Here is a 17,927-nt window from a genome sequence, read left to right as displayed (position 1 = left end):
ACCCCCTCTCAGACCTAATCCTTTCTGGAGGGAGCTGCCCCAGGTGAGGAGGGGATGGAGTGATATTGCCTAGAACCTCCCAGAAGTGCCCCACGGGGCCTGGAGCAGCTCCATGCCTGCCTGCCTCTTTCTCAGAAGCTTCTGGAAGCAAAGTGCCTATCAGCAGCATTGCATCCTCTGGGGGCCCGGTGGGGGTGTGGACTTCCCTTGGCTACCACCACTAAAGGAATGTACCAGAATGCCGAACCTTCTTGTTATTAATGCTATGACCGTGCCTTGAATAAACAAGTCCTCCCAACCTCTGCTCGCTCGAGCCTCTGCATTTGGACAGGCCCAGCAGGGCCTTCCCTCTGCTTGGAAGGAGGCAGAGCTGCTAAGAGATGAACCTCCCTGAGGTTAGGGGCTTTGTCCCTTGGGACCAGAGCTGGCCCTTCTGGGATCCCCTCACCCCTGAGGTCTTCCCTGGCCCCCTCCTGACAGGGCAGACCAGGCAAGTGCTTCCCCAGGTCTGCTGGAGAGACAGGAAGTGAATCCATCTCCCCCTTTCAGCTGTGGGTGCTCTGAGCCCTGCCCCCCAGCAGGAGGGGAGGACTTTCTGGTGAGTACCTGGGTTTTTTTTTCAAAGGCAGGAGCCCCGTGAGCAGGTGGCTGTATGGACGAGAAGGAGTGGGCTTGAGGTCGGGCCTGCACCAGCCCCAGCCAGCCGCACGGAGCAAGGGAGGTCAGGGTGAGCTTGGGCAGTAGGACCGTGTGGGGGGCCGCCAGGTCAGGCCTGGATGGGAGAAGAACAACCTCTAAGAAAGGCTGGGACCTTTGCTGTCACACCTCCCCGCCCCGGGGATGTTCTGGCCTTCCTCTAACCAGCCCAGTGACCCCGGCTGGTCATCTCGTCCAGAGAGTAGCAGCAGAAGGGTGTGAGGTGACCGCTCCGCCTTACTGAGTCGAGTGGATGCGACGGGGGGAAGTGTGGCGAGCCGAGGGAGCAGGCTGGAGAATGTGGTCCACTGATGTCTGTGAGGTCACACACGACACCTCCAGGACAGGCTGCCCAAGAACGGCTCCCCAGGCCCCTTGCTGGACCCTGTCCTCACGCTTTCATAGTCCATCAGTGGACATAGGCTCAAAGTATCCTCGCCCATGGCATCGGCCTGGGCATATGGCCAGGGCCCGGCTTCTTGACCCCTGACCCATCAGAGTCATCACTTGTCAAGTCAGGTGAATCCATAAGGGCTGCTTCAGGGGGGAGAGAAAGAAAGAAGACCACGCTGGCTGAGGAGGGAGGGGCCTTTCCCGAGGATCCAAGAACTGCCGTCTGCGCGGACTCTGGGAATCCCCTCCCCCAGACCTGCAGCCTCCAGGGTCCCCCAGATCGCAGGCCCTGGTTATTCTTCAGCAGACCTCGCAGGAGACTTGGCCCAGGCAGAGACAGATGAGCAGAAGTGTAGAAAGACAGAAGCTGAAGGAAGGTGGAAGGGAAGGTGGCCCTCGGAGAGAAGGAGGGCCTGGTGCCAGCAGCCTTGGGGCAGGTGCACTATTGAGTCATGCAGAGTCCAGGAGCTCTGGACTTTTACAGGCTTCAAAGCTCTCTCAGGGACACAGGCACACCAGGCAGGGATGTTGGGGACCAGAGTCCCAGCCCCCAGGGAATCTGAGCTCTTCCCCTGGGCGCTCCCGCTCTCATTGTTACGTGGTCTCACCTCTTCTGTAGTCACGCCACTTGTCTTCACGTAGCCGTCGTCCATCGCTGAAGGACACCGCCCTTATAGCCCTGGCCTCTAGGCTCAGGTATGCACACTTATGCATGCGCACACCATACTCCAGGCGTCCTCCATCAGGCACACGTGCCCACACCCACACCCAAGTGCCTTCTAAATTAACGCCATAAAACCACGGGTGATAGCCACAGTGGCTAGTGGCGTAAAAAGCCTGATTAATTCATGTACCCTACAGAGGGGATGGCCAGGCCTCTCCATATTCAGGAGGCCTGGAGGCCTAGAAGGTAGAGCTACCTGGACTGGGGGTAGGAGGGAACTGGGGACAAGCCAGAGGCCTGGTACCAGGTATTGTGCAATCATCCCAGGCCTGGTAGGTTCATTATTGATTGAGGCAGACGAAAAGAGAGTTTTTGAAGCCTTGAGTATATTGAACATACCTTTAATGCTGAATCAGGGAAACAGACAACAGGCAGAGCCGCAGGCAGGGAGGCAGCAACCAAGTCCCCTAGCCTCAGAGTGATGCCAGAGCTGAGGAGCCCCTTTTAGCCCTTTTAGCCCAGGTGTCTGTAATCATAGGTGCACGTGCCCCGTGCTCGTGCTCCCAAGTGCTTTTTGCATCAACACAGCATCATCCATGATTAATGCAACCCGGGAGGAGAGCAAGGCCGCGGGTGGCAGTTGCAGAGGCTGGTGGCTGGAGGCGGGAAGGGCCTGAGTACCCCATGTTCCTTGTGCCAGGGAGGCCCAGACGCAAAGGGGATCTGCCCGGGGCACTGGCGCACTGTCTGAGTGACTTGCTGGGCTCTGCAGGGCTGGAAGCAGGAGGCCAAACCTGGGGCGGGCACCTCCAGGCACAGCTCCTCCAGACCTGGTTCCCCCCTCCACCTTCCCAGAGTCATTCTGGGGGCACCTCTGACCTCCCCTGAGGGCTCTCCATGCTGGCTGACTCCAGGTGTCCTAAGTCCACTCCGTGGTGGCCCTGGGGAGGTGCACAGTGGTTGTTTTCTGAAAAGGTGACAGTCCTTTTCCCTTGACAATAGCAGTCCCACTTCACTCAAGCTGCAAATGTGGGGGTTCTCCATCCCAGCTGCAAATGGGAGATCTTGAACAATCCCAGTGTCCAGACCCCATCTCTGAACAAAATTCTTGGAGAGGGACCTGAGCTCTTTTACAGATGATGCTAGAGTGTAGGGAGGGTCATAGCCTCACACCCCTAGAATCAGGGAAACGATTCTCAGCTCCCCACTGTCTCTGAGCCTCCTGCCGTCACTTGTCCTGCAGGAGCTCAGCTGGCAAGGGCCTGGTCGGCAATCAGAGGTTAACTCCAAAGAGCTGCCTTCTGGCTTCTAAGATACCTGGCACAGACACAACTATGTTACGTCATCTCGCTGGGCACTGAGCGGCACTGTTTGCACTGGAGGGACACACCAGGCTCTGGCCACTCCAGGCTCTGGCTGCTTCTCATCTTTGGCAAGGGTCCGAAGAATCTCCTCTTCCCTCCAGACACACAGCCCTGTGGCTTCTGTGTCAGCCTCCCGTTTCTACGGCAATAGGTTACGAGTTACATAACAAATTATATCGTGGGGTGTCAGGTACACATACATTGAAGAAAAAATAAAGTAGGATAAAATAAAGTTGGAGTTCAGGGGGACCAAGGACACCTTCTTTGGGGATGAGTCCTGGGAGCTAGTAGAGGCTGCCGAAGATCTGGGAGGCCCAAGGGAGCAAATGTGGGGGTTACTGGGGAGGCCAGAGCGGCTGGAGCAGAGTGGGCAGCGGCTTTGTAGGCTGAGCTTCTGGGGAGCTCTGAGCAGGGGAGAGACATGGTCTCCTCGGGTGGAAGCAGCCTGCCCCATTGGAGGGAGGCCTCCAGGAGAGAGAGGTAGCTCGACCAGGACAGGCAGGGAATGAGGAAGGAGAAGGAGACATTTGGGTCTGAAGATCCATGGCTGGACTTGATGTTGGGACCGAGAGAGCAAGCAAGAAAGTAAGGACGACTTCCAGCTCTTCTGCCAGAGCAACTGGGCACACCGGTTTGCCAAGGCAGAGAGTGCTGGGAGGAGCAGGTCCTGGGAGATACCAAGAGTTCCATTTTGGGAAGTTACTCTTGAGATGGGGACATGGGGCTAGTGGGAGGGGAATGCAGGAGTCCAGGGGAGGGAGAGTTGGGCTGCTGATGTGAAATGGGGAGTCATCAGTCCCTGGCTGGTGTTTAGATCATGGATGTGGGTGAGAACACCATAGAGACCAGTGCAGAGAGCTGGGAGCAGAATCTGCTAGGGAGACTGAGGAGGAAAACCAGGAGAGCCCCATGTCCCCAAAGTCAAGGGAGGGACTGAGTAGGAGGAGGGAGGCCCGGCTCTCACAACACTGGCAGCAAATACAGGCACAGAGGGGTGCGTTCCACACCCCATGAAGAGGCATCGCCCCGTCAGAACGCTGGCTGTGCCATCAGACAAGCGGGTGAGTCATTGGGACCTGGTCCTGGGCCCCGCCAAGCCCTTCTGATTAGTGGTGTCCTCTCCCGGGGAGCCAGCCTTGTGGCTATAACAGTGTATCCACCTTGTGGATAGAACATACATCACAGTATGTTCTACACCCGGATCTCGGGGTCACTGTGGGGTCTGCATGAAGCCAACAGAGCAGTGACAGCATGGAGAAGGGTGCAGGAGTTTGGGGGAGATGGGAGCAGGTCTAGAAGGGGTACACATGTCCACACATTTCACTGGCCAGGACTCAGTCACATGCCCCACCTAATTGCAAGGGAGTCTGGGAAATGTAGACCAAGGTGTGCCCAGGAGGAACTGGGTTTGGTGCCCTGCCAATCAGTTTCCACCCCAGCCCCTAACTCCGTCTCTGCCACTGGCTGCCCCAGGCCTCTCCTTTTCACCCATCCTGGTCTTGACTCCTTGGCCCCATCTTCCCACCGTATTCTAGATTCACTGCCCCACAGCTTCCTCTGACACAAGTCAACATCCAAGAAAAGACCAGTCCAGGAAGGCCATGGAGGCTTACAGAAGAGGTTTATTCCTTGTGAGTTTATATAACCACAACACAAAAGATTAAAATGCAGGTGACTGAGGGTGAGGACAGAGGGCCTCAGAGCTGCTGCTTCTATCTACCAGCCTACGTACAGCACATGCCAGCTACTAAATATGGGGCGGGGGGCCGTGGACCCACACCTAGAGCAGGCAGAGGCAGAAAAGAAGTTGGGGGAGAACAGACCCAGGCCCTACTGGAGGCGGGTAGTGAGGAGGAGCCCCGGCATGCAGTCTCTCTGGGCAAAGTCACCCCTCTTGCCTGCCCCTCCCCAAGCCCTCCCGGCCCAGCAGCTGGCTGGGTTCCTGCAGGGTGGTAAGGAGGTGCCCACCAGGAATGCTGAGTGAAGGGAAGGGAGACACTGCAAAAGAAAAACTATAGTCAGGTGGCATCTGAGGAGGCCCTAGACCAGGCGAGCCCATCATAGATGCAGGTCACCTGTCTTTTCTCAGCACTTACCTACGCACCTGCTCCTGCGCCCTGTGATACCACATGGAGCCTAAAACTGCCCCTTCTCTTTATGCACGAAAAGCTAATACCCCTGGGAGAGAAAGGCATGGAAGGCAAGATGGGAAGATGCCCAAAGCTCAGCCAGCCGCCAGCCTGCTCCCCAACTTGACCCAGGCACACCTGAGAAGGGTGCATGATAGACACCCCCTCTCAAAGTCCTGGACTTCCCCAGGTGCATTCCACCTCTGCCACAGGATGGTCCCATTCCTCCGCCTCATGACAGAAGAGGGGGTGCCAGAGGGAATAGAAGGCAGGCAGGATGAAGCTACTGGGGATGCAGGGAAATCCAGGAGCTGCTCCTGAAGTCAAAGCCGCCCCTGCTGGCAGGATGGGTTCTGAGACCCAACCCTGCCCCAACACTCTCCACTGTGGCCAAAGGGGCAAGGCCAGGATGCAGGGAGGCTTATGGGAGCTTGGCTACAACAGACACAGGCCAACAGACAGACACAGGCAGGTGAGGGCCGCCAGGGGAGGCCACTGGGCAGGAGCCGCCTCTTACTCGCCATCCCAGCCTCGGCTCATGGCCTGTACCACGGCCCCGTAGAGCTGGCTCCAGGCCTCCCGCGTGGCTGGCGTGAAGGCAGGGCCCAGGCACTTCTCCAGCATGTAGAGCAGGGACTCACCCACCGTCTGCAGAGGCAAGGACACCTGGTCACTCCCGGAGCCATTCCACAGGTGAGCAAACAGCCCCAGGCCTGCTGAGGGCTCAGGGCCTGTCTTCTCTGTGACATAGGGCTTCCTGGGCAGAATTCTGCCCCACTCCCTAGGCACCGTACTGCGCCTACCTTTCTCCTTAAACGCAAGACTTGAGAGTGAACTATGCAATTCAATCCACCCTGGACCTTTTGGTCATTCCATGAGTGAGCAAAAGGTCCAAGGCCTGCCTGAGCAAAGTCATTGCCCCAGGCCTCAGTGTCCTTCTCTGCAGGACCAGGATGTAGAATCAGAAGGTCCTGGGTTCACTTTCTGATACCACCATTTATAAACTGGGTCAGTGACCTCTGGCAAGTTCTGTGACCTCTCTGGGCTTTAGTTACTTTCTCAGTAAAACAGAAAAGGTGAAAGTTCAACTCATGGAGCCGCTGGGTGATTAATTGAGATCATCTGTCCGCAGCTCTGAGTACAGCACTCTGAAAGTGGCTGTCATTTGTTACTCTTCAGCAGAATAAAATTAGCCATCTTGACTCCACAAATATTTACTGGATAGTCACTCAAGACCAGCACTACCAGAGATGGAGACGAAATTGGACACTGTCTCTTCCTCAAGTGCTCCGTGGCTGGCAAGGTGGCTGGCCTGTGAGACAGGTGGTCATACCAGTGGTCTCCTATGAGTCACTCCTGGGGGTTTCTTACTCTTGAGCACCTTTATGCAGGGGTGCATCTCGGGACCAGCTTTGGCCAGGAAAGCAAGAGTAATGTGAGCAGAGGCTGGAAAAGCACTTGCACCCTGGGTGTTCCTCTTGGGACTCAGCTGCCACCCTATAAAGCTGGGGTAGACTACCAGGTGATAAGGGGCTACAGGGAAAGAGATACCAAAGGGCAATAGGCTAGCTTGGACAGTCCAGCCCCAGTTCCTAGTTGCTTATAGAGTCTGAGTGATTCCAGCCAGACCATGTGGGTCAGAAGAACCACCCTGCTGAGCCCCCATCATTGGAAATCATTTTTTAAAACCAGTTTCTTTGGGGCAAGTTTTATACATAGCAATCAAAAACTGAGCTGACCAGTCAGCCCCCCAAGGCACCTTAATTTCCTGTGATTCTATGAGAAGCCATGGAGAAAAGAATTGAAGGTTCAGAGAGGTCAAGCCAGTATGAGTGTCACACAGCAGAGAAGTAACAAATTCAGCCCTGGTCATCTGAGGCTACGGGGAAGGAAAGCGCGAAAGAGCAAGTGGAGAGGGGAGGTTGGGGAGGAGCCCCTTGACCCACCGAGAAGGAGCTGAGCTTCACGCCCACTGCACGGTGCCTCCTGCCCAGGCTGGCAAGATACTCCTCCAGCGAGGACAGGTCCTCCACATTGGTCACCGCGGTGTCAATCACCAGCATCACCTGCCGAAGCCGAGGTACCAGTGAAACCAGAGCCAGTGAAAGCAGAGGCTGGAGCAACCCCACCTGGTTACAACCCGCATTCAGGAGGGCCCAGCCGGAAGTAACAGGGCACCAGGGTCTCAGTGTCCCAGGATCACACCTGGAAGGAACACCTTGTGTTCCCATACAGTGCTCAACATGTGGTGGCCAGACTGTTAATGTCACACCGTGAGGGGAGTCCCTCTTCTCTGAGGGTCTCAAGGCCCTGCCTGTTGCCTGGGGAGTAGGGAAACTGAGGCCTTGCCAGAGTCACCAGCTCCAGCTTGGCCTATAATAGGTAAGTGCCAAAACCACCAAAAGGAGCTAGGGGTCAAGGTCGAGAGCAATGGCGGAGCTTGACCAGATGAATGAGCATGGGGTGGGGGAGAAGGCTGCGCCTTGTGCCCTGGACCAGGCCAGCTCAGTGCAGCGGGGAGCAGATGGCCCTGACTTGGGGAAATAGCAGGAAGGGAGTGAGACAGGCCCGGGGCATTTGCCCTGTGACATGTCCTTCATTCTCTCCCAGGAAACCACGCTGCTGGACCCCAGAGACCACATGGGCTCCCCTGTCCCCTCACCTTCCTGATGTGGTCCAGGAATTCCGGGGAGGAGAGGCAGTCCTCCGGGCTGGAGAACTGGCGGCAGTTGTACTGGAAGAGCGGCAGCAGGTTGGGCTCCAGGTCAAACAGCCTGCAGGGAAGGCCAGGCATCAGCCCTGGGGAGCACCCTGCCCACCCCAGGCAGCCCCTCACGGCCCATCAGTGGAGTTGGGGGAGGGGGCCGAATTTGGGCCGTAAATACAGCACAGCCTCCGACCTGCTACTGACCGCTTTGCTAGCTTTTCACCTCTTCCTTGGGCTCTGACGCGCACCCTGGCAGGAGACACGTGTCCCCAAACTTCTCGAAAGACCTGGCATATTGTAGCTCCTCCATAAATAGCAGAGGAGTGAGGTATGGACTAGGACAGGAAGGGCTCCTCAAACACGAAGACCATAGTTATACCCTGGGGAGGTTGGGAGAGGGAACTCTCTCTCCCTCCCTCTCTCTCTCTCTCTCTCTCCCCCTTCCATTCTTGGGTCAGAATAATAATAGTATTAAGAACTCTCGGGGCCCTCCTGGTGGCGCAGGCGGTTGAGCGCAGTGCTGTGAAGGTGTCCACAGCCTCTGCAGTGCCGATTCAATGGATCCCCGCCAGCCGTGGAGATAATCCACATGGCGCGGCCGACCTCTGCTGTCTCGCCCGCTGCTCTGCTCAGCAGTGTATTTCGTCAGTCTGCCTGTTCTGTTCCCTGCTCTGTCTCTGGTGAATCCTCTCACCGTCCCGCACATCTGGCCTGTACCCCGGTTCTTGTATAAAAATAAATAAATCTTTTTTTAAAAAAAGAACTCCTTATACTTCACATGTTATTAATCCATGTATTCCTTACGCTCCTAAGCAGTATGTACAAACTGTTATCCCAATATACCGGGAAGGAAACAGAAGCCCAGAGAGGTTAAGTAACTTGCCTCAGGTCACACAGCTGGCGAGCAGGAGTGCCTCAGCAGGTGATGAGAAAAAGGTGGTGTTGGGAAAAGTGGGTAAGCACAAACAAAAGCTCTCAAGCAACATCCTGACCTCATTAGGGTTTTGTGTAACTGTGAATTTATTCCCCTTTTGCTGAGAGGAGGAGCAGGAGGGATGGTTTTGCAAAAGCCCCTCGGAAGTTCTGGGCTGGCACACAGAGCCAAGGCTCCCGAACCTCTGATGGAGGAAGTGCTGCCTCCCTCGTGATGGCAGAGGGGTACCTGGAGACCCTCAAGCTTGACTCCCCCTTGGGGTCTCCCAATCCCTTTATCATCTCCCCCAGAGGTGGTGAGACTTGGGAATCTGTCACCTCTTCCCTGGTGGATTTCGGGTGCTAGCCTGGTTCTTTCCTCGGAAGGGTTTATCTTTCTGCTGGTTCTGAACGCACACACCCCTGGGGGGTACCCATGCCTCGCCTCTCAGACCCCTACATACCCTCCCCGGCTTGGGCCCTCAGAGCAGTCTCCCCAGGCTGTCAACTGTGGGCACCCCAGCAGTAAACACCCAAGGAAAGGAACGCTCAGGGGGCAGTGAGCCCGGCGGGGGCGCAGCGCGGGAATCCGAGTCTGCAGCCCCGAGGGTACGAAGCTCCTCAGAGAGGACGCGCCCTGCACCCGGCAGACCCAGCTGGGATGGGGCGCGCGGCGCGGCTCGCCAAGAGGCGCCCACCGCGGAGAGGAGAGCAGAAGGGGTTCGCGATCCTTCCTGCGCCCCGCTCCGCTGGCGCACCTCTGGGGTGTCCCAGCGCCGAGGCAGTGGGCCCGCGTTCGCCCCTCTGTCTCTGACCCAGACACCTCGAGCCCATACCTGGCCAAGCAGCCCGCCGCCCGCACCCCGAGGGGCCCGGCCGCGCTCACCTGGCGAACAGGACGGCGCCGTGCTCCAGCGGGCTGCGGCTCACCGCGCGCCAGCTCTGCCGGATCAGCTCGGGCTCCGGGCCCTCCATGCTCGCCCGGGGACGCGGGGCGCGAGGCGGGGACCCTCGGGCGCGGGCGCCGTCAGCGCACGTGCCGAGCCATCCCTGCGGCGACCCCGGCCGCTCCGCACCCCCTCGCGCCCCCGGCGCCTCTGCGGGGCGGGGTGCAGCCCCCGCTCCTCGCCGGCGGGAGGGAGGGGAGACGTGCCGCCCGCCCTGGGTGGAGGCGCCCCCGCCTTGCCGGCCCCCGTGGCGCTTCCAGGGACCCTGCTCCGGCCGCGGTGCCCTGCGCCCCAGGCTGCGAGAGCGCCCCGCCCCGCCCCGCGCCACCGGGTTGGGGAGTTTTCAAGCCACGCTGCCCCCGCCCCCATCCCGTGCTTCAGGAGGCGCGTCTCGGGGCTACTCCTCTCACCCCGGACCCCCCAGGCCTGAGAAATACCCCGGGCGCGGCGCTCAACAGAAATCCTCGAGCATCCGTAAGCCTCGGTTTCTCCTCTGGAAACTGGAGATAATATCATCACTTCGTCGTGGGGGCCCCGTGCTGCCTGGGATCGTCCCGGGCACGCTCCTGGCCACCAGCAACACTCAAGTGCGGCCCCAGGCCTCTGAATTTGCCGGCCCTTGGCACGGGTCTCTCCTTCCGCCCCGAACTCGGAGCAGGGGCTGCCAGGCTGTGTGCCCAGGCTGAGGCTGGGGCACTCTGCCTGGCTGTGTCTGTGCCTGGGGCACCAGCCCTTTGGGGGCCCACAGAGTCCTCTTAGAGACAGGCCAAGAAGCCAGCCACTGGGGCCTCCCCGGTGGCGCAGCGGTTGAGCGCTGGGTTGCGAAGCTGCCCGTGGCCTCTGCGGCGCCGGTTCGATCCCCGGTTCGATCCCCGGTTCGATCCCCGGTTCGATCCCCGGTTCGATCCCCGGCTGCCCCCGGCCACCGGAGGAGGGTCCCGCATGGCGCGCAGACCTCTCCTGCCGCCCGCTGCTCCCCTCAGCAGTGTACTTCGGTCCTTCTGCCTGCTCTGCTCCCCGCTCTGGCTCTGGTGGATTCTCTTGCCCTCCCGCGCTTCTGACTGTGCCCAGTGCTTGTATAAACAAAACAAACAAACAAACAAACAAACAAAAAAAACCATGCCTCTATTAAAAAAAAAAAATTAAAAAAAAATTAAAAAAAGCCAGCCACTGGCAACCAGCCTGAGTTTTCTGTAGGCTCGTCTTGGGAAGTCTGGCTGCTCAGCCCCAAGCTCAGTTCTGCCTGACCAGGGTAGGGAGTCCACAGCGGCTGTGAGCTTGGCACGATCTGCACACCTGGCTGTCAAGCCCCAAACTTCTACTGCTCCTGGAGTTCCAACAGGCTTTCTTCTAAAACTTTACACAGAATGGGCCTCCCCAGTGGCGCAGCGGTTGAGCGCTGGGCTGCGAAGTTGCCCGCACCCTCTGCAGCGCCGGTTCCATCCCCGGCTGCCGGGGAGGGTCCCACATGGTGCGCAGACCTCTCCTGCCATGCCCGCTGCTCCCCTCAGCAGTGTGTATCATCAGTCTGCCTGTTCTGTTCCCTGCTCTGGCTCTGGTGAATTCTCTCACCCTCCTGCGCTTCTGACTGTACCCAGTGCTTGTATAAATCAATCAATCAATCTTAAAAAAAAACTTTACATAGAAGCATTATTTGTGTCTTTAGACAGAAGAGCAGGCGGCCGAATTTCATGCTTGCCATTCAGTGTGAGTTTAGACCAAGTAGGCCCAAACTTTTCTTTTTCAAGCACAAAAGTTTCTCAGGACCCAGCCAAGTTCTAGAAGCCCAGGCTTGGCAGGACACATCCATTTTCACCCGCATGTATCTTGTCTCCCTGGATTAGAGTTTCCTGTTCAAGTCAAGGGCAGATGCCAGGCAAGGATGGCAATGCCTGTGACATTTCCCCAGCTCCTCTTGTCTCTAGAGTCCCTGAGCCTAGCTCCTGGCAGTCTGTGGTTTCCACAGCTGCATGGAAAGAGGGTTGGGCCTCTCAGTCCACCTCCTTTGGTTCCACAGATACAAGATGGATGCATTTGGGTCACTGAGCTCTGTGCGAGGCATGGAGTGTTGAGTCCTTGCCTTCTAGAACTTCTTCTGACCCTGACTCAGGACTGGGGCCTCATTAAAACGCTTTCCTGCTCCCAGCCAAGTACAGTGAAACCATCTAACTGCTCTTCCAAGGACTTGGGGGTTTGGAATATACCCTATTCCTCCCTGCCTCACCTCCCCACACATCGGCAGGGTCTCTGGTTTGCAGCAGGTCAGCAAGACGCTAAGGCAGTCTGGCTTATGTCTTGCCAGGCAAGAGCTCAAAGGGACCAGGGGTGACAAGAATGGGCGAGTACTCAGGGAACTCGGCAGCCAGGTGAGCAGCCAGGTGGCAGGCCCCAGGAGAAGACCATGTGTCTCCAGTGACCTTTACCTTTCAGAGCCAGGCACCCGGTGTTCTGTGCCAGCCACCTGGCTAACCTCAGGCTGTGCTTCCAGGCAACAGGCTACCCTCACGATGCTTTTTGCCTCCTTTCTCCTTTATAGAGTCTGGGGTGTGAAAATGCTCTTAACTGGTAAGTGGATGAGCCAGGAGAGGCTAAGTGCTCTCTAATCTCTGCTCTCCTGAGACAAGAGGCCTGACAGGCTGGCTGCATCCAAGCAGCCGGGGTGCTGTGGTCCAACCAGGACACCCAGGGTCTGAATCCACATTCGAGGAGCTGGGGAAATGTCACAGGCATTGCCTACCTTGCCTGGCCTTTGCCCATGACTTGAACAGGAAACTCTAATCTAGGAGAGTTCAACAGGATTCTAGAGCTAGTATGTCACTGAGATGGATTTATCATCAATATTTATTGGGCATTCATGTCCAGACACTGTAAGATACTTTGCCTCATTAACCTTTTTCATCCTTTTAATAACTCACTGAAGCAAATGCTATTTACTATACCCACATTTTGCAGCTGAGGAAAAGGAGGCAAAGAGGTTAAGTTAGTAGCCTAAGGTTCACACAATTAATAAGTGGTGGGGCCAGGATATGGTGTAATTGAGATCAGATTCTGGCCCAGCCTCTAGGCCTCCATGCTCCACTGCCTCCCTCACCTCTTTAATGGACAGTGACCAAGTCCTGTGTCCACATTCTAGACTAAGCCAAGGTCACCAGGGTGTTGGAGGCAAATCTTAGACGGTTTTTAAGAGCCAACTGTGTGCATCCTTCCAACTTCCCAGTCTGTGACATCAGGTTGGTAGCTTGAGATAGGGGAGAATTTACACCATGGAAATTGGCAAATGTTAAAACTCAGGACTTTTTACCCCCCAACAAACCACTGGTCCAGATGTACCAGGAAACATCTGGCCCTAGATGAGCTGTTAACAGTTTGAGAATGGAAAGTTTACGTGCTGGGTCTGGACACCTTGGCCAGGCCTTCTCCCCAGTGGGTCCAGGGCTGTGCATAGTTCTGGGAAGGTGTCTAGTCCCAGGATAAACAGATAAAGCCCAACTTGGCACCCAGTTCTGGCTCTGCTATTTACTAACTCTCTTCCTCACCTCCCCACACATCTCTGGGCAAGTAATGAACCTCTCATGGGTAGAAAAGGGACCAAACCAGCGCTGAGTTCCCTGCTCCATGCAGTCAGCGTCACAGTAGAGTGGGGACTTGATAAATGCTCCTGGCAAGCCAAGCAGAGTGACTGGTCCTTTTCCACCTGCCCATCCTTAGCATCTCCCATCTCTGAGGCTCTGCCTGTCCCCCTAACCCCCGCCTCCAGCAACGCTTGGTCATAAGAGGGAGGGGGAGTCAGGCCACTCAGAAGACACAGAGCTGCTGCCCGCCCTCACTACCACCCCACACTCGCCTCAGCCCTCGCCTCCTCTGGACCCAGACGACCCCCACCAGATGGAGCCCCTGTTCAGCAGGAGGGAAGCAGCTACAGAGTCCTCCCGCCTTTCCATGCTGTGTGGGCAGCTTGAAAGAGAAAAAATAAGGCCCAGTGTTCTACTTATTATGGAATGGATAAATAAATCCAAATACAGTCAGCACTATTCAAAGTGTTGAGTAACACTACTCCAAAGGTCCAGAGGCCCCCGCAGGCACGGGGCTCACCTGCCCAGCCAGAGCCTCTGCTGTCACTAGAAAGGCCTCAGACATGAGCAACATGCAATTGTTCTTCACTCCAAACATTCTCTTCTCTCTGGGAATCCAAGGGCAAGTCAGATCCAATTAAGTACAAGAACAACAGAGCAGTCAAAATGAGCTATTTATTACAAAAGTAAATGGCCTCGGATTATCTCTAGAAACATATATATATATATGAGGTGGCTCAAGAAGCTGGCTGGAGGTTGGGCCAACTACAGATGTCTTCTCCACTAGCATGTGAGTGAGGGATGTCACATTTCTGCCAGTTCCTGGGGGCCGGCGTCCATATTCAGAGTGCCATCCTGGAACCCCGATCCCCAGCACCTTCCAACAACACAGCTGGAGCCCTTGAAGCTGCATCAAGCCATGTGGCTTGTCCCCAGACAAGCCAGCCCGTGTGGCTTGTGCCCCATCTCCCCTGTCTGGGCGAGGAGGAGGGAGTAGGCAGAGAAGGCGTCTCTTCTCCTCGGAAAGCAACGGGGATGGTGGGGGGAGATGAGGGATCCTTTGTCGTCAGTATGGACAGATTAAGGGGGATGACAGTTTGCTGGATGGCTTTTCCTTGCTCACCCTACTAGAGTGGCTTCCCCCGCCCCCCCCTTCAAGCTGCTCCTGCTAGGAGATTAAGAAGATGTGCGGAGCGGAACATCAATTACCTCCTGGTTGGCATTGGGGGGCCACTGTTTTCTGCTAAGAGCCCAGCATGGATTCTGCACCCTACCTCCAGTAGAGCCCCACCATAGCGGCCTCCTCCAGCTCAGAAGCAGCCCACGCTCAATGGGGGGCGGGGGGGAGGGATGGAGGTGGGTGCAAGGGGCAAGCAGGGGCTCTCCACCCCTTGCCCGCCTTCCCTTCCAGAAATGCAATTAAGGGAGCTGCCCAGATTCAGCACACAGGCAGTGCTTCCTGCTGGGGGAAGGCAAAGGGGCCGTAGCCCTGAGAGAGGGAGGTCATCAGGCCCCAGATCTAATTAACAAACTAGCCTTGCTCTTGACATTGCTGCATTTCCTCTATTAACATTAATGATGTCTTGTCTGAACGTCCAAGCATGGCCAGAAGCTTCCCTCCCCACCACCCAGTGGGTAGCACAGCCAGTCCCTGGGACCAATTTCCAGTCTCCGTGGCAACCGTCTCCCAGAGATGCTCTAAAGAGCTCTGACCCCGCCTGAGCTAGTGGGGACTACAGAGGAGGGAAGACGGAGTGTGGCAGAGAGTCATCATTAGACCTTGAAGCATCAGAGTCCCCAGAGACAAAATATTTTGTCATATACCAGGAGGAGGGAGAGGAGCTGAAGGGCTGGCCTTGGTTTGGTTTGGTTCTGCCCTGAGGGTTTTCTATTCCTTTTCATTTGGGGAGGAAGTGAAAGGAACAGCTCTGAGCTTCTTGCTTGGGTGTCGAAGCCATAGAGAGAAGCTGGAATGTACCTTTATGTGCTCCGGGTTTTGGTGGAAAAAGACTGGTGAAACAATGACACAGAGAAGGGGAAATGAAATGGAGTGAAAGGGGTGTCAGCAGGGAATGCCCAGCTAGTAACATGGACATCAGCCCACGGGGGCTGGAGCAGCCCACACCCAGGACCCTCTCAGCCCAGCACCACACAGATTCCTGCTCTGCCTCATGTCTTCCTCAGCTGCCAAGAGAGCCTCCCCCATCCCAAGGCTCTCCCAGGAATCAGGAGAAGGCATCTGTCCTGCCCTCGAAGCTAGGTTGGCTGCAGGGGGAGGACAGTTCAAGAGATAGTGCCTCTGACCCGCAGGGCCTGGGAACACAGCAGGTGAAGACAGGTGTTGCTCCCACCAGCCTCATGGCAGGACATCCTCTGAGGGCGGGCGGGGCCCCTGGGGCTGAGGAGAGCCAACCAAGAGCTGAGGAGTTCTCGGTCCCTGGCTCTGAGGCCTGGTGCCCCATCCACAGGGCAGCCACCTGCTTCCACAGAGGAAGCCACCGCAGGGGCAGCAGCAGAGGCACTGGGGTGGCCCCGCTCCGGGCTCTGGGGCTCTGCTGTGCTCATCTGTAGAAGGGCAGTGTGGGTCGGATGGTCCCATCTGCTCAGCCCCGGTGGTGTCCCAAGGTGAGTCAGCACTCTCAGCCCTCTTGGAGGGTAGAGAACTTCTGATGCGTTTTGCTTACAAACCAAATCCAGTGTGAAAAAAATACCAGAAAATACTACGGTAGCCCTGGACTAAATCTTAGAGTTTATGACACTCAGCTGTCCACAGTCAAGGTCTGTATCCCCAGGGATAAGGGCACACATGCACGCACACACACACGCTCACACCCACCCTCTTGCACACTCATTCTTCCTCGGGGAAACGGGCCTGAGAGATGTTGTCCTCTGACGCTGAGCCACCTCGGTGGTGGAATCTGCAGGCAAAACCATGGCTCTCTGGTGTTGGGTTAAGTTCCAGGCATGCGCCCAGAGCTCCATCCTGATGGGCAGAATTCCTCAGCCCCTCGGGAAGCTTCCTCCGCAGCTGGGAGGGTCCAGGGGCTGGTTCCACAGCTGGCTGTCCCAGGGAATCTCCTGGACTCAGCTGGAGTCCTCGCAGTAGTCTCAAAAGTCCCATGATTCCAGCCACCTGAGTCCTGCCATGGGACTTCGGGGATCATGGGCGAGGGGACCAACCATCCCGTAAGCCAGAGGGTGGAAGAGGTAGAAGCTGTTGAGAGACAATCCAGAGGGAAGCAGTTGGCATCCCAGCTGGCACCTGTGAGGGCCTTACAGATCCCTGAGATTCAGCTCCTCCTGCACATTCAATCTCTTCTATCTACAAGACCCTTCCCTTTCATGCCCAGTCTGCTTTGGGCACACGGCAGCTCACGCACTAAGAGGATGCTGGTTCATGACAACGAAGGAAAGGGGTCCCCCCAACAGATCCTGGAGAGGGGCAGTCCAGGGGCCTGATCATGGGCTGTTTGGCCCACAGTGCTCTCAGCTCACACTCCAGTCCCTGTTCACACTCTGACATGGCTCCCCATCCCAACAGGCCAGTGATTCTCATCAGGGGCTCTGTGACACTGGCAAGAAGATGGGGAGGGAGGGTGGCTTTCGACAACCTTCCTGTCAGTTATACTGGGAGGACCACACTATACACACACCCTTACCCCATCCTCCCTCCCACCCCTCACCCCACTGAGAGGTGTTCTGGTAGGGAGCCACTGACACTAACATGGAGCCCATTCCAGGTGTGCCAGTGAGGGGGCAAAGGAAAGAAGGCAAAGAGTTTGTCCATGTTCCTCATGCCTCTGCACCTAAGGGTCTCCTGGGGAGTTGCGCAAACTGGCTGACGAGGCCCCACCTGGTCACATCTGAGTTGGAAACTTCTGGAGCTGGGGTCCAGGTACCAGTACGTCTCAACAGCAGCCCGGGGGATGCTGAAATGCATCTTGTGCTAAGGTGTCACATGTACCTGGGCTGTGAGGGTGGCAGTACAAGGTGCAGGGACGCTCACCTGTAGGCAGTTCCCAGGAGCAGGCTCAGGATTCCCAGCACATGGATGCCCTTGGCCAAGGAGCATATGGCCACTCTCCAGGCACAGAGCCGCAGGAGTGTGTCCCACAAAATGCCTAGTGAAAGAAGAGGCTGCTAGCATGCAGGGGCGACTTCTGGGGATGCAGGAAAAAGGAGCCACCGTCCAGGTCAGGGACACTGGTGAGCGCTCTCAGCACTGCTGCTCCGTGGTGGCCTCCGCCCCAGCCGTCCCCAGGCCTCCCCACTCAGCCCAGGTGGCAGGTGGCAGCACTGACCTGTCAACATGCTGGAGAAGAGCATGGCTGGGAAGTAGTGGTGGAAATAGAGGATCCGGCCCATCAGGAAGAACGGGAAATAATGGAGCATCCAGCCAAGCAGGAGCTGGCCCCCTCCTCGCAGCAGGACCTGGGAGAGCCCTGGGCCCCAAGCAGCACAGCCTGGTCAGCAGCAGGGAAGGGGCAGAGGTTCTGTCCCCTCCTTGCAGCATCACTTGATCAGGCCACGTAACCTTAGTGGG

The 17,927-nt window shown here is 56.9% G+C and overlaps 2 protein-coding genes across 3 annotated transcripts in view; both read right to left on the bottom strand.

Annotated features, from left to right (window-relative positions):
* Nucleotides 1-5,759: 5,759 nt before the first annotated feature.
* On the bottom strand, nucleotides 5,760-9,840 carry NGB (neuroglobin; the record flags this gene model as incomplete). 2 transcript variants are annotated; one of them, XM_084240969.1, is made up of 4 exons in its annotated part: nucleotides 5,760-5,894; nucleotides 7,181-7,312; nucleotides 7,909-8,020; nucleotides 9,752-9,840. In XM_084240969.1, 4 exons carry the CDS (start codon nucleotides 9,838-9,840, stop codon nucleotides 5,760-5,762), a joined length of 468 nt encoding a protein of 155 aa, XP_084097095.1. The 2 variants fall into 2 exon arrangements, with proteins under 2 accessions (XP_084097095.1, XP_084097096.1); XM_084240970.1 differs by having other exon boundaries at nucleotides 7,193-7,312.
* Nucleotides 9,841-16,492: 6,652 nt separating this feature from the next.
* The window catches only part of POMT2 (protein O-mannosyltransferase 2), a gene marked incomplete at its 3' end in the record, with an annotated part of 41,410 nt that continues 39,975 nt past the window's right edge, over nucleotides 16,493-17,927 (bottom strand). Inside the window, exons 19-21 of the mRNA XM_084240588.1 lie at nucleotides 17,686-17,826; nucleotides 17,391-17,505; nucleotides 16,493-16,598 (exon numbers count right to left, since the gene is read on the bottom strand). Coding sequence (XP_084096714.1) covers nucleotides 16,493-16,598; nucleotides 17,391-17,505; nucleotides 17,686-17,826 — 362 coding nt within the window. The remainder of the gene's footprint in view (nucleotides 16,599-17,390; nucleotides 17,506-17,685; nucleotides 17,827-17,927) is intronic.

Source organism: Talpa europaea (assembly GCF_964194135.1).
Source record: "Talpa europaea genome assembly, chromosome: 8".
In the NCBI taxonomy this organism is placed as follows: Eukaryota; Metazoa; Chordata; class Mammalia; order Eulipotyphla; family Talpidae; genus Talpa; species Talpa europaea.
This window is presented reverse-complemented; position numbering and strand designations above follow the sequence as displayed.